The sequence below is a fragment of the Canis lupus genome, chromosome 13, assembly GCF_048164855.1.
Source record: "Canis lupus baileyi chromosome 13, mCanLup2.hap1, whole genome shotgun sequence".
Taxonomy (NCBI): domain Eukaryota; kingdom Metazoa; phylum Chordata; class Mammalia; order Carnivora; family Canidae; genus Canis; species Canis lupus.
The window spans coordinates 30,624,831-30,639,414 of record NC_132850.1 but is presented as its reverse complement, the minus strand read 5'-3'; the positions used below and the strand labels follow the sequence as shown (position 1 = coordinate 30,639,414).

At 34.7% G+C, this 14,584-nt stretch overlaps 1 protein-coding gene across 10 annotated transcripts in view; it reads right to left on the bottom strand.

Annotated features, from left to right (window-relative positions):
* TMTC3 (transmembrane O-mannosyltransferase targeting cadherins 3) overlaps window positions 1-14,584 on the bottom strand; it is a 102,454-nt gene that overhangs the window by 27,527 nt on the left and 60,343 nt on the right. For 7 of the 10 annotated variants that reach the window (XM_072772991.1, XM_072772996.1, XM_072772995.1 and 4 more), the window contains one exon: window positions 9,892-14,408. In XM_072772991.1, coding sequence (XP_072629092.1) covers window positions 13,594-14,408 — 815 coding nt within the window. In that variant the 3' untranslated portion in view covers window positions 9,892-13,593. Of the gene's footprint in view, window positions 1-81; window positions 526-7,542; window positions 7,623-9,891; window positions 14,409-14,584 lie in introns of those variants that run through there. The other 3 variants (XR_012005764.1, XR_012005763.1, XR_012005765.1) reach the window with 3 other exon arrangements.

The following is a 14,584-nucleotide window of genomic DNA, read 5'->3' as shown; positions in this document are numbered from 1 at the left end:
CTCACATGCACAAATGCTAAAGTGCCTTCAATGATGGGGTTTACAAGAACATGAGGAAACACGAGTAGCACAGTTCTTTTTTTTTTTTTTAAGGTTTTATTTGAGAGAGAAGAGAAAGAGAGCACTAGTTGGTAGGACAGGGTCAGAGGGAGAGTGAAAAGCAGACTTCCTGCTGATCAGGACTCCATCCCAGGACCCTGGGATCACCACCTGAGCCAAAGGCAGACCCTTAACCAACTAAGCCACCCATGAGGCCACTAGTAGCACAGTTCCTAAGGTTAGCAACAGCATAGTCATCCTATACTAGGTCTTCTGAGACTGCAAAATAGAACAGGTTCTGAATGACTAAATATCACTCCACTCAATAACTGTGGCTTGATTGACACAACTTCTCTACTTTCACCAAACTCTGGTAAATTTGTCAAGTCACCGCAAAGGTACTGGAGTTTCTTCTTGTTAATCTTGTTAAAGTTCTTTTTGGCTCCTGTACATCCTTGATCCAATTCATACCAGGGGCAGTGGTGACTGCAAAAGGGGAAAAAAAAAATCTATCTTTAAAATGTGTCTGCATATGTTAAGGACTACCTCTGTTGCCCCTTCCACATCCTAGCCCTGAATTATGTGTGAATCTCAAGGGCTTCTTTGTCTTTTTCTATTGAAGACATGAAGAGAGATTGCCTGCTCCTTTCCTACTTGCCCCTGCACAGAAATTCAGGCTACATTTCAATGTTTTATTATGGCAATTATGCATTAAAGTAACAAGTAAAATATTGTCTACCTCACAGACTCTATTCTTTGAGCTACACCTGGGTTATAGTCAGTCTATTATTCGAGATTTTCAAAGGCCTTCAGAGGAGTGCTGCTAGATGTGATCCCATACACAAACCATCTACAAAGGGAGATAACTAAAGAAAAAGAAATAATTATCAAAAGAAAATAGATCAAAAAGAAGCACCACACAGAGGGAGAACTATAAAAGAACATATTTAATGCAATCATACCATTTACTCCACTCCCTGGGATCTCCACAACCTGCCTCAGTTACCCTTGATGTGCTGACACCAGGTACATCCATTCTAGGATGGCAATTCCGTAAACAATGGACTTGGGCAGCCTGTGTGGCTTAGCAGTTTGGCGCTGCCTTCAGCTCAGGTCGTGATCCTGGAGTCCTGGGATCGAGTCCCAGGTAGGGCTCCCTGCGTGGAGCCTGCATCTCCCTCTGCCTGTGTCTCTGCCTTTCTCTCTCTGTCTCTCATGAATAAATCAATAAAATATTTTAAAACAATGGACTTGAAGAAATGACCTCCATAGTAATTAATTTAGTTCCTTTTAAATTTTTAATAATTCTTTTTCAAGTACTGATTTTCCATTTATTATCAATGTTCTGACCTATAATCAATTGTTAGCTCCTTCTCACCTCTTTACCCTTATGCATTTTGATTGAATTTGTTCAATTTTGAGAAGAAATCTAAATGAGTTTAGGAACCATATGGCTACCTAAAAGACGAGTGTTCTAGGCAGAGAATGGGATGTACAAAGGCCCTGAGGTGGGAGCTCAGCAAGGAGGCTGATTGAGATGGAGTGAAATGGGTGAGGATGAGAGAGGTAGGAGTTAAGCCAGAGGATCATGTAGGAATTTTAAAAGCAAATTAGGCTGATTTTATTTCTTGCAGATTTTTTGAAAGAGGATATAAAACCTAGAAAATGTGAAAAAAATTCCTGGTATTCCCTCCTGTTGTGCAATGTTATCAGTTCCAATCTGTCTTTCATTAATGTCAGACTAACTCCAGAAAAACAATATGCTGTTTCAAAAAAAGGTTTTCTTGGATTATAAAGCATTGGACACTTAAAATGTTTAAAAATTATGTGCCAGTAGTTTTTTTCCAATTTCATGTGAAAGTAAACTCCATCCCAAAGGGTTTAAGGACAAAAGGAAAGTAAATGCTTCATGTATCTAAAATATCAATTATTTTATGGGAAAAGGGGAGTGAGAGATACTGGTTTCCAGTTAGGGAATAAGTCACAGGGATAAAAGGTACAGCATGGGAAATGTAGTTAATTGTACTGTAATAGCATTGTACAGTGACAAATGGCAGCTACACTTGTGGTGAGCATAGCATAATGTATAGACTTGTTGAATCACTATGTTGTACACTCGAAACTAGTGCAGCATTGTCAACTATACTTCAACAAAAACCTTTTATTTAAGATTATTTATTTATTCATGAAAGACACACAGACAGAGGCAGAGACATATGCAGAGAAAGACAGGCTCCCTGCAGGGAGCCCCATGCAGGACTCAATTCCAGGACTCCGGGATCATGTCCTGAACCAAAGGCAGGCACTCAACCACTGAACCACCCAGGCATCCCTAATAAAAACATAAAAAAAAAAAATCCATTTTTTGGCTTCTACTGCATCTTAATTGGGGATCAAATGCTGTCACTTGGACTAGATTCTATTGGATTCTATTGGTTCATCTGGGAAGTTACTAATTCTGATTGTGCCACATACAAACTCCTGAACTTGGCTACAGATGGCCATAGCCATGGGAATGAATATGCTTATTTCTCTGAGTTTCCGTCCAGTAGATCATCCCTGACTGAATCTCCAAGTGGTGGTACCAGAAATAGCGTGATGTTTGACAGCAAATAGACAACATAGGAAATGTTGTCTACCCCATCTTCTCATCCAATCATTTTACATGATAAACTTATGCTGTGTCCCACAGGAAAACACATCCTTTTCTTTCCCAGAGCAGTCACATTTAGTCTCATTCACTTACTGCATATAACTTTAAGTCCAAAATATCTTCTCAGTGCACAGTCTTCTCAGACCCAGCTCTAATTCCTCTTGGCCCAGAGAACTAATGCTAATTAAATAGCAGCTTAATAAATACCAAAACATCCAATACACATTTCCTGGGTAACCTGCCACTGGGGAAGGGATACAACATATAGCAATTGCTGGTACGTGCTCATGTTTTGTATGACAGAGAAGGTAAAGGCACCTCAATCTAGAAGGGAAATGTCTTGGTCAACAAGTCTGGTTGTCCTAGCTCTGCTCTCCAGAAAGATCTTTCATTGTTATGAAGGAAAATGATTGAGGACAGGTTAATAAACCACTTCTTTCCTAGTGGGGTTATTAAGATAAGAATGACTTTCACCAGATCTTCTTGCACCTAGGGATTCTTTATCTACAAAAATAGGGTATTTCTGATCCATCTACTTTTATTATAAGATAACCTGAAATATACGGATTTTGCCTCTATCTGGTGTTCGTTTGTATCCTTTGAATTATTAGTAAAGTTTGATAGAAGGTAAGACCTATGATTTTAATGGGTCTGTATAATAATGCGATCTGTTGAACTAACACAATGGTTTTCCACAACCATATCTGAGATGAATAATGTAATTCTTTAATAGTGTACTTTGCTTAGCCTCAAGTTCTGGAGCCTGATGATTATTTTCAGGTTTGAGGCAACTCTCGTTTGTAAAGGGTGAGATTTCTCTAATACTAAAACTTACTTAAACTCTTGGTATACTTTTAATCTACTTTTATTCATTCTGTACCACTGGGTAGTAAACAGAGATGAACAATCAGTGTTTAAATCTGAAAATCACCCTTGAGTTTCCTGTCTTCTAGAAATGGACTATGGCTACTATTCGGCTTTAATTATGTCCTCATAAAAAAATATGTTGAAGTCCTAACTCTTAGTACCTCAGGATGTGGTAGTTAAGATGAGGTCATAAGAGTGTGGGACTTAAATTCATTATTACTGATCTCCTTATAAGAGGGGAGAAGACAGACACACAGAGAATGCGATGTGAATGAAGGCAGATTAAAGTGATACATTTACAAGCCAAAGAACATAAAATAATTGACAACTGCTAGAAGCTATAAAGAAGTCATGGAACACATTTTCCTTCTGTGCTTTCAGAAGGAACCAACACGGCTAACACCCTGATTTACTTCTGGCCTCCAGGGCCGTGAGACCATAAATTTGTGTTTTAAGCCATCCAAGTTTGTGGTACTTTCTGTCTTAGAACATTAATAATACAGCCTCAGTGTACTGTCAATCACTTTAGTCCTGAGCTGGTTTTTTTTTTTTTTTTTTTTTCTTTTCTGTTTTTTGTTTTGTTCTTGTATCTATGCTCCCTGGACTGCATATTCTCAACAGGAGCTAATTCATTCCCTTCTTGGACAATGACTGTTTACATGGAAGTTTGTGGAAGAGGCCTGGGATACTAGAATTTTTTCCTTAACTAACATTCTTGCTAAGTCTCCCACTTCTGATTTTGCTGGAGTTAATGGTAGCCTGGGGCAGAAAATTTGGCTTTTCCAATCCTATTACTATACTTGGAGCTATCTCATATGATTCAGATGGCAGGTAAAGGCTCTTATACAAAACAATATTCTCTGATTTGTTTTCAGATGGACAGATCTAACTTAAGACTTTCTCATTGTTTGACCTTACTAAAGGCTCTTATGTGAATTTTTCAGAACATATTCCTTTGTCCTGTTACTGTGTTCATCACAAGACAGAGTGGACAATTGAATCAGTTATTTTGCTTACACAAATCAATGGTACATAATCAAGTCTGGGATTGAGAGATCCATCCTGCCCTTCGTGGGCTTGGCCAGGCTACATACAAAGTATAGTTCCTGTTCAAAAGTTGGCACCACCACTCAGGTGTGGCTCACGTCACTTTCACTTTACCTTATTGCCTTTCTAGATGTGGTTTGATCAGGTCTCCAACAATATCCACCATGACCTAATTTTTTGCTTCTATAATCTGCTACTGTATCCTGGCTCTATTATATAGGATCTCTCCTTATGGTGAAAAAGTGGTTACTACAATATTAAGCTTACATTCTCTCTCATTTTAAGTTGATAAGGTATTAGCAAAATCATGGGTCATTTCACTGGCTTCAATTTGGTTAGCTCTGGCCTCCACACCTCCAAAAAACACATGAGTTAATAATTATGAGGAAAGACTAACTCCCAAAATGGCCATTTGCAGAAGCAGAGTAAACTGAGTATAGACAGTCAGGAAATGTGCATTAGAAATAACAGAATTAAATCATTTTTATTGGGGCGCCTGGATGGTTCAATCGGCTAAGGGTCTGCCTTCGGCTCAGGTCATGATCTCAGGATCCGGGGATTGAACCCCGCGTCAGGCTCTGCGCTCAGTGGGGAGTCTGTTTCTCCCTCTTTCCCTGCTCATTGCCTCTATTTCTCTCAGATGAAATCTTAAAAAAATTTTATTTGTATTCGAAAAATATGTAATGTCTACAAGATAAAAAATTATGGGACCAGATAAAAATTATATTTGTATGCCCATAAAAATTAAACCAATTATACACTTTAAATATGAATTCATTATGTCCATTATATCTCAATAAAGCTGTTTTAAAAGTATCTGATTGTACATTCTTCCAGTCATTCTCTGTACTTGATATTACTAAATTGTGATTACAGAACTCTTTTGTAAATGTTTCACCTGTGTCCCTGGACTACATATAAATTTTTATTGTATTTTCCCATTTCCTTAAGTACATCTTTTAATAGTACACTACTTTTTGAAGTTTATTATGTACATCTGGAAAAAAACATTGCCAAAAATTGAGCCTATCTGTGCAAACACCCAGATCAAGAAACAAAAACAGAACGTTGATGCCCACCATCACATTCCTTTCCAATAAACATCCTATTTCCTTCCTTAAGGCAAACACTATCCTGGACTTGTAATAGCACAAATTCATCTTGCCAGTTTTTGAGCTTCATATTAATAGAATTTTAACAGTAGCATTTTTTGTTTGGCTTTATCCAATATTATTTTTGTGAGACCCATCCGTTGCTTCATGTAGTAGTGGTTTATACATATTCATAGCATTTCATTGTATAACAAATACCTTGTCTACTTTTCGTATTTTGATTATTTCAAGGTTGGGACTTATATAATCAACCCTAAGAATGTTTTTATATCTTTGACTGCACCTGTTACATGTATTTCTTTTGTCAATACACCTCACAGTGGAATTACTGGGCCATTAATGTTTCCACCACGCTAAAAAGTTCTATTGCCCTCCACCCTTTGGTTCTAGATATCCAGATTAGTCTGTCCTGGGAGTTCATATAAACGAAATCATAGTATACGCTTTTCTGTGTGGCTTTTTGCTCAGAAGTAAAATTTTAATTGAAGAGTATTTCACTGTTTGAACATACTACAATTTGTTTCTACATTTATTTTCTGATAAGCATTTGTGTTGTTTCCAGTTTTGTGTTACCAACAAAGCTGCTAAGAACATTTGCATTATGATCAAGGAGCATCGTCTTGGAATTTACTGAAGTTTCCTTTATGGTTTGATATATATAGTCTACTTTTGTAAATATTCCTTATATGCTAGGAAAGAATGCATATTGCATGAAGTGAAATCCTATATAAACTTAATAGTTCAAGGTTATTTAGGTCTTTATCCACTTATTTTTTCTCTGCTTGATCCATTAGTTTCTCAGAGGATTTTGTTAAAATCTCCAGTTATAATTTCTGGTTTATCTATTTCCCTGTACTGTTATTTTTAGGTTATATCGTTAACATGTGTATTTATGATGGACATCTGTTCCTGTTTTATTGTTCCTTTTACTAGTATATGTCATTTTCCCTTTTCTTTTGGCTTGAATTGTTTTGTCATGTATTAAAATTGCTACTCAGATTGCTTTGGTTCATACTTACTGGTAGGCTTTTTGTCTTTTGACTTTTTTATATACAAGTGTTTCATGGACATGTTTTTGGACCTTATATTTATAATTCACTGTAAGTAAATATATAAAACTTAATAGAACTAAAACAAAAAGTATGAGCTTGTTTTTTGGTAGGTTTAACTTATTTTACATTCACTTTAGTTATTGCTATATATTATCAGCTAACACCTTTTTTTGTTCTACACTTTCATTCGCCCTGTCCATTACTACATTCTATTGCTAACATGGGTTTTCTGATGGATTAAAAGTTATAACTTATTTGCATATTTGTAGCATTTGTTTTTAACCTAAGCCCCGTAATCATGTCTATTTACCCAACTGATGTCTTAAATTTTGCCACTGCTTTGAGTAAATAAACCATTAGCAAGCTTTCACGTCCCTTTGGTTTCTCCCTACCTCCCCCTTTGATTTGAACTGGATATATTTTTTCTTTTAGTTGGTCTTTCTTAGAGTAAACTTATCCAGTAGACATGGGATTTGGAAGAAAGGATGGGAGGAATGAATACCTCTGGATATAATGTTCACTAGATTCATGGTTCTGGAGCTTAGGGAAAATCTAGGCTGGACATTTGGAAACCTGTATACCTGAAACCAATGCTTAAAGGAGACAGGGGACAAAAAGAGTAGAAGAGAGAACACTAGTATTTAAAGTATAGGCATAAATCAAGGAATGACAATGCAGATCCATCCACCAGAGGAAATGGTGTCTTATAGAGATACTATATTAAACATGTACACACTACAAATGATCCCCAATTTACCATGTTTTGACTTACAATTTTTGCCTTTATGATGGTGTGAAAGAGACAGGCATTCCGTAGAAACTGTACTTCAAATTTTGAATTTTGATCTTGTCCTAGATTAGTGATATGAAGGTTGAAACTCTCTAGTAAGGCTGGGCAGGATCAGCTAGCCAGGCGATCATGAGGATAAACAACCAATACACTGACAACTGTTCTATACCCATACAACCATTCTGTTTACTTTCAGTATTCAATAATCACATGAGATATTCAACACTTTATTGTAAAATAGGCTTTGTGTCTGATGATTTTGCCCAATTGTAGGCTAATATAATCGTTCTGAGAACATTTAACGTAGGCTAGGCTAAGCTTTGATCAGTAGGTTAGATGTATTAAATACCTTTTCAACTTATGGTATTTTCAAGTTAGAGTAGGTTTATTGGTATGCAATCTCACTGCTAATCCAGCAAGATCTGTATATTCATTGCCCAGGAATTAATTTTACAGATATCACTACTGGGCATAAATCTAATTCTGCTGTCAGTCTGATTACTGATTCCACTCCCCAAATGCAATTATCTAGCTTGCCAGTGCCCATCAAAAACAGGACTCTGGTAATAAGTGGACTTCTTGCAGCTACAAAGCTTTTTTGTGGTCTCTTTCAATTCTTTGCTTAGTAGGCAGAATGGTGGACAACCTCCACATCGTTCAAATAATTCCCACTATCCCACCTACAATTTACAAAGAAAGAGGTGCACTTGAATTAACTGTTGACTAACAAGATCCACCATTTATCATTCAGTTTAGTATGGATTAATCAGACAACCGTCCTAATATCAGAAACTAAAGCCATAGGGGAAGGAAGAAGTAAAGATGACTGAGTTTTAACCATGAAAATCTTTAAGAAAGGGCAAACTAGAATGGTTTGGTGAGGAGTGGAGTGGTTTGCTTAAGATAAAAATTAAATAGCTATCAGGTTCTTCCAGAATAAAAATACTACCTTAATGGGAAATATGCTATCCATTGGCATAGTCACAGAAATGTTACTCATGAAGAAAGTGGGTTCCAGAGAACATGAATTTACTTGAGAGCAAGTCTTCAGAGATTTCTGGGCATTAATATTTTATCTTATGCTACATCCCTGATGGCAGTGAACAGCTAAACAAGATACTACAGTTTTAAGGTGTCTTAGTTCTCATTTCTGCATTTTAATAACTTAATAAATCTGATTTATAAATTTAATATTTAATAGATTGTTTTAGGCTATCTATATACCAGTTGGCTTAGATGGCTAAGGAACAAGCATTAAGTATCTAAATGATTTGTTTGCTATATGACCATCATTAACATTACCTCTGCTAACACATATATAAAGCAAATCATATGCATCAAATGCAAGCCTAAGCCTTATGATTACTTTAATGATTAACATCTTTCACTACATATCAAAGCCCTATGATTACATTAATAATTAACATTCATCATTTGCTATATACCAAGAACTATTCTAAACAATTTAAATATATTACTATATTTAATATAAATATAATATGTATATTTTCCATTTGCTAAAAAAATCAACTTGGGAAGTCATGGAGTTAAAACTTGACATGTGAACATACTACCATGTTCTGAAACAGATGTTAACATCTGATAAAAGTTAATAATCACTTGTTAAGAAAGCTGTCCATTAATAAGGCCAATTTTCAGCAAAACTAAAAATTTTTAAAAAGTTTTTCCAATGTCCTGGACAATGAAATATTATCAAACCACAATCAAATAAAATAAAAACAACACTGGATGGATAGATAGATCAGAACTACCTCTTGGTTATAATCATAAACCATTTCATTCTTGGTGCCACATGAAAAAAATTAATCCAATTACATCAAACTATGGCTTTTATCACAATTTACTAAATGATGTTAATTATGGTCCTTGTCAAACACGTTTGGTAAAGGCTATTTGCAATGTATATGGTTAAGCATGCACTATTTATTTTACAAAGATACCTGCCAGTTTATACAATAGGATATGGAGATATATATATATAGGAATTATAGATTAAATAATTCCCCTAAGTTACACTAATAAGTGTGGAATCGGGATTTGAATCCAGGTACATGCATACCTTAGACTCTTAATTATTTCACTACACTGATTTCTACTTATGTGTATAAAATTCCATGTTTGAATTTGTCTCATTTTCTTAGTTTCTGTCACTAAGGATTGAAAATGTATCACTGTTGGAATTAATTTAATACATGCCTTTCTCAGATCATTGCTAATAAAACTACCCACCAGCTCTTCTGTCTTTGTGGGGGCAGAAATCTCTTGATGTGCTATTTTACTTTTCATTTGAATACTAAAAGGCAATTCAGGTGAAGATTTTAAAAAGTATCAATTTTATACTGAATATTTAGAAATATGGTACACAGACACAACAGTAATAGAAAATGCATATAATTTTAAACTATTTTCTTATAAACCCTTAACATGGATGGCTGACAGCTTCCAACAGACAAAATTTTGGACAAAGGTACCAGATATTTTGGGAGTTTCATTTTAAATACCATTTAGTCATGAAAACAATTAGGTTTTTAAAAAAATAAATATGACATATATAATGGATTTCTGAAGTAGAAACTGACATACAAATCTATATATTTTCATAAGTTTCCATTAAAGCATCTTCAAAAAAGTATTCTGTAACATGAAGTTGAGAGCTCAAATTAGATGTAATGAAAAGGCATGATGAGGTTTTATTAGAATTGTGTAATTCGCATACTATTTACATAAAAGTAAACACAAAATTGCAAACATTTGTTTTATCCTCCAAGTCACTTCCATGAAATTACTTACTGGGATAGTTACAAGATAAATTCCCAATTCTGAATGTTAATATGGAAATATATATAGGAGCAATAGAGAAACTTCTTTCTTCTGAGAAGCAGTAAAAAGTAACATAACTGCTCTTTGGAGATTGTCAAAGCTTTCCTAGAACTCCAGGGGAATAGATTCTTTTGTAAAACAGTGAGAACTAAAACTACATCCCTTTACCAGCACACAATGGTAAAGCTTCCTATGACAAGCTTCCTTTTCCAAACATACATGTCCCTACTATCCATTTCCCCAAAAAGGCAGTTCCAAAGAGGGAGGAAAAAAAAAAGAAGTTTTTTTTTTTTTTTATTTGAATAGCTTGAATGAAATTTCTGAGTTTAAAGATAATCGTCTTTGCATAAACAAGCTCGATGGTACTTTAGATGAAATAAATACTAGTTATCAGAAGAGCATATTCATTAAAATATAAAAATTTAACCAGGTTATGTTACTGATTTAAAAAGTTAATACAGGAGAAATAAGAGGATTTTCTTGAGCTAATTTAGAGCAGTGATTTTTTTTTTTTTTAAGATTTTATTTATTTATTCATGAGAGACACAGACAGAGAGGCAGAGACACAGGCAAAAGAAGAAGCAGGCTCCATGCAGGGAGCCGGATGTGGGACTTGATCCCGGGACTCCAGGATCACGCCCTGGGTCTAAGGCAGGCGCTAAACCGCTGAGCCACCCAGGCATTCCCCACCCCCCCCTTTTTTTTTTAAGATTTTATTTATTTATTCATGAAAGACACAGAGAGAGGCAGAGGGGGAGAGACACAGGCAGGAGAAGCAGGCTCCCTGCATGGAGCCCGATGCAGGACTGGATCTCAGGGCCCCAGGATCAATACCTGAGCCAAAGGCAGATGCTCAACCACTGAGCCACCCAGGTACCCCTAGCGTAGTGATCATTAACCCTTACTACAAATTAGAATCACTCTGAGAACTTTAAGAAAAATAGAAGCATGGCTCCATTCAGATTAAATTGTGGTCTGGGATCCATATTAGGAGTCCTCCAAAAAAAAAAAAAAAAAAAGGAGTCCTCCAGATGGTTCTAATATGAAGTGAGGGTTGAGAAACATTAATGGAAAAACTACTAATCACTCAGGGTGGATTTCATTTAAATAAATTATTTAAAATTTAAATATGAGCACTTTCTACAGGATAGGCATTGTTCTAAGTGCAAGTAAGGAGGAATTCTTTTTTTCTATAAAAATCATTGGATAACAATATATTTTTTTATCTTTTGAATAGTTACATAATTTTATTAAAATATTACTCAGAGCTCTTATTATGATCTGCTGTCACAAAAGATTCTACTTTTCTGAATTATCCTCACTTGATAGTATAACAGAAGCGATCAGACTCAAACTTTTTTTCAAGATATGTGGAGGGAACAGAAGATTAACATAGATTTTGTTTTTTTCAAGTCATAGTATATGAGGTTTTCTCCATCTTATATATGGAGTCGCAAAGCCATAATCTAAAAACTAATACTGGGCAGTGCTTTAATGGTGAACACAATCTCCCAAATAAAAAATGTGAACTATGACTGGTGTCAGTGCTTGATTTAAATTGCCTAAAAAAAATAATCTATGACACAACCTCAGGGAATCTAGTAAGACTGGGTCTTTAATGCAGACCAAATTTCTTATGACCTATTTATAAAATATTTCTTTATAAAAACTTACAATTATTATGATTTTTGAAATATAATTAGAAATTATATTTCTGCAAGGAACAGAAATATAGTTTTTGAAATTCTACATAATTAGAAATTAGATCCTATTCCAGGATGATCCCTTCGAATTTTAACATTTTAAAATAACACCAACTTATTAGGTATTATAAAATCATTTAAAAAAAAAACTCATTTGAGATGTATTTTAACTTAAGAAAAAAAAATCAGATATAAATTGATACATCTGATCTATGTCTGCTCTTCAACCTAACAGTTTTCAGATTTAAACTGTTAAAACCAACTGACTACTAATCATATGTGAGTCTACCTTTTATAGCTGGACAGCAAAATGAAATTTTGGTTAAACTGTAATATAAGCATATATAGGAAAATGCAACAGCAATTTGTTTTCCATAGCTGATGGAATTCGAACAGCTTTAAAATTTTTGTGAAAGCTCAGTAGTCAAAATAAATATTTAATAAAAATATACACCATAGGAAGATCAAGAACTTAGTGTTTAAAAATAAACTTTGTCACACTGTTTTGCCTTCAGTTAAATAGAACTCAATTTAGTTGCTTAAGGTATCTAAGAATGATTAAGGTGTGTTTTTGGAATTAAAATTCAACAAGTAGAGGGATAACAATAAGATGAAAGAGAAACTATGTTTTAACTCAAAAAATTTAACGTTATAGTTTAGGGACTTTTTCATTATGACTAAGATCCTAATAAACATGAATAGTTTGGGAAGAAAACACTCAAATAGTCATAATTATGTGGTTCATGCTGTGAAAAATCTCAGTATGTAAAAAAATAAAAATACAGTATATACGAGCACCATTAGAAATGTGCGTGGATGTGTCTATATACTTGATTAAAAATTGCATTCAGAGTAAAGTTAAGGACAAAGCACACAACTATGAAAATACATTCTTAAACTAACATGTCATAGGACTTATTTTAAAAAATTTCATCTGGCATTCCTTCTAAAAATCAACAAAAGAACGCAACATAAAGGAAGCCAGTATTCTTTTGTGGTGCAAATCCCTCAGTTAGACATGATGGAAGAAAAAAAGAAGTGCTCAATAAAGTGTTTTCAATCCATAATCAGATTCTAACAGGTAACAGAAAGTAATGAAGTTAACTAATGAATGCAAATTCATAGAATAAACCAGCATATGTTGAATTTGCCCCCAAGGGATTATCATTCAGGCTTCCAATTATTTTTAATTTAAAGTAGGCAAGATTACTCTGCAGGAAGAATCTTCCTTCTATATAAAAGATATAAATTTGCAAACTGTAATTTAATATTTCTGCCATAGTCATTAAACTCAGAAAATGGTCGTATCTTATACAATACCTACCCTGGGATAAGACAGGTCTTTAATGAAAATCACATTTTGATCCTATGTAGAGGTGGTTCATGATAGACTTACACGTACACTTGCTATTTTTCAAAGCTCCCAGTATAAGCAATCACATAAGATAGACTGAAGTTCTTTGAGGACACTGTGACATGATAAATAATGCTATTCACCATTTAAAATACGTTCTATCTCTTCTAGTCTTTTTAAAGCAGCAACTCTTTTCTTCTCAATTTCTTTGATTTCTTTTGTTGTTTTGTGGGGGGTCTGTTTGTCTGTATTTTTTCCTAATTGTTTGTTGGATTTAGACTGACTTTTATTATCACTTGGTTTTATAATCTGTGTAGGTCTGGGTTCACTTCTTACTTCTTTTACTTTTTCAGTTGGAATTTTTTCTCCTTCTACACCTGAAGTCTTATCAGCTGGGGATACTGGCTGTTCTGCAAAACTAGAGGAGGAAATTTTATCCCTGACTATGTTCAAATGGCGTTGAATATATTCTTCATGTGGCGCTAGTGCCAATGTTTCAACCAGGCATCTTTCAGCTTTTAGTAAGTCCTTCTCTTCAAAATAAACAACACAAAGATTGTGTTTTCCTTGAACATTGGTTGGATCCATCTCCAAAATCTTTTCAAAACATTTTTTTGCTCCAAGTATATCTTTCTTTTGATTCATCAGAATGTCTCCCTTTAAAATGAGACCCTTGATATGATCAGGATAGTGTCTGAGTAACTCTTCCAAAATTGGCAAAGCCATTAATTCCTTTGCAGTCTGAGAATAAAGGAGAGCCAGATTAAACAAAGCACTTCTGAAATCAGCTTGTAATTTTATGGCTTTCTTCAACCACACCTCTGCTTCACTGTCCTTTTTGTCATCCATGGCAAGCATTCCCAGGTTGAAATAACCATTAGCATCTTGTGGCTCTTCATTTATATAGCTTAGAAGTCGTTTTCTGGCTTCAGGTCTGAGTTTAACCTCACCTAAGAATATTTTTTTTTAAAAAGAAAAAAATACATATTGTTAAATGATTAAGTCTGAGGAACAAAAGCCACTTTCAGTATTTAGCTAGTTAGATTACAAAAAAACAGCATCAAAACAACTAGCTTCTGTATGGAAATCAAAAAGTAGAAAGTGGAAAAACTCAAAGTTCTCACAG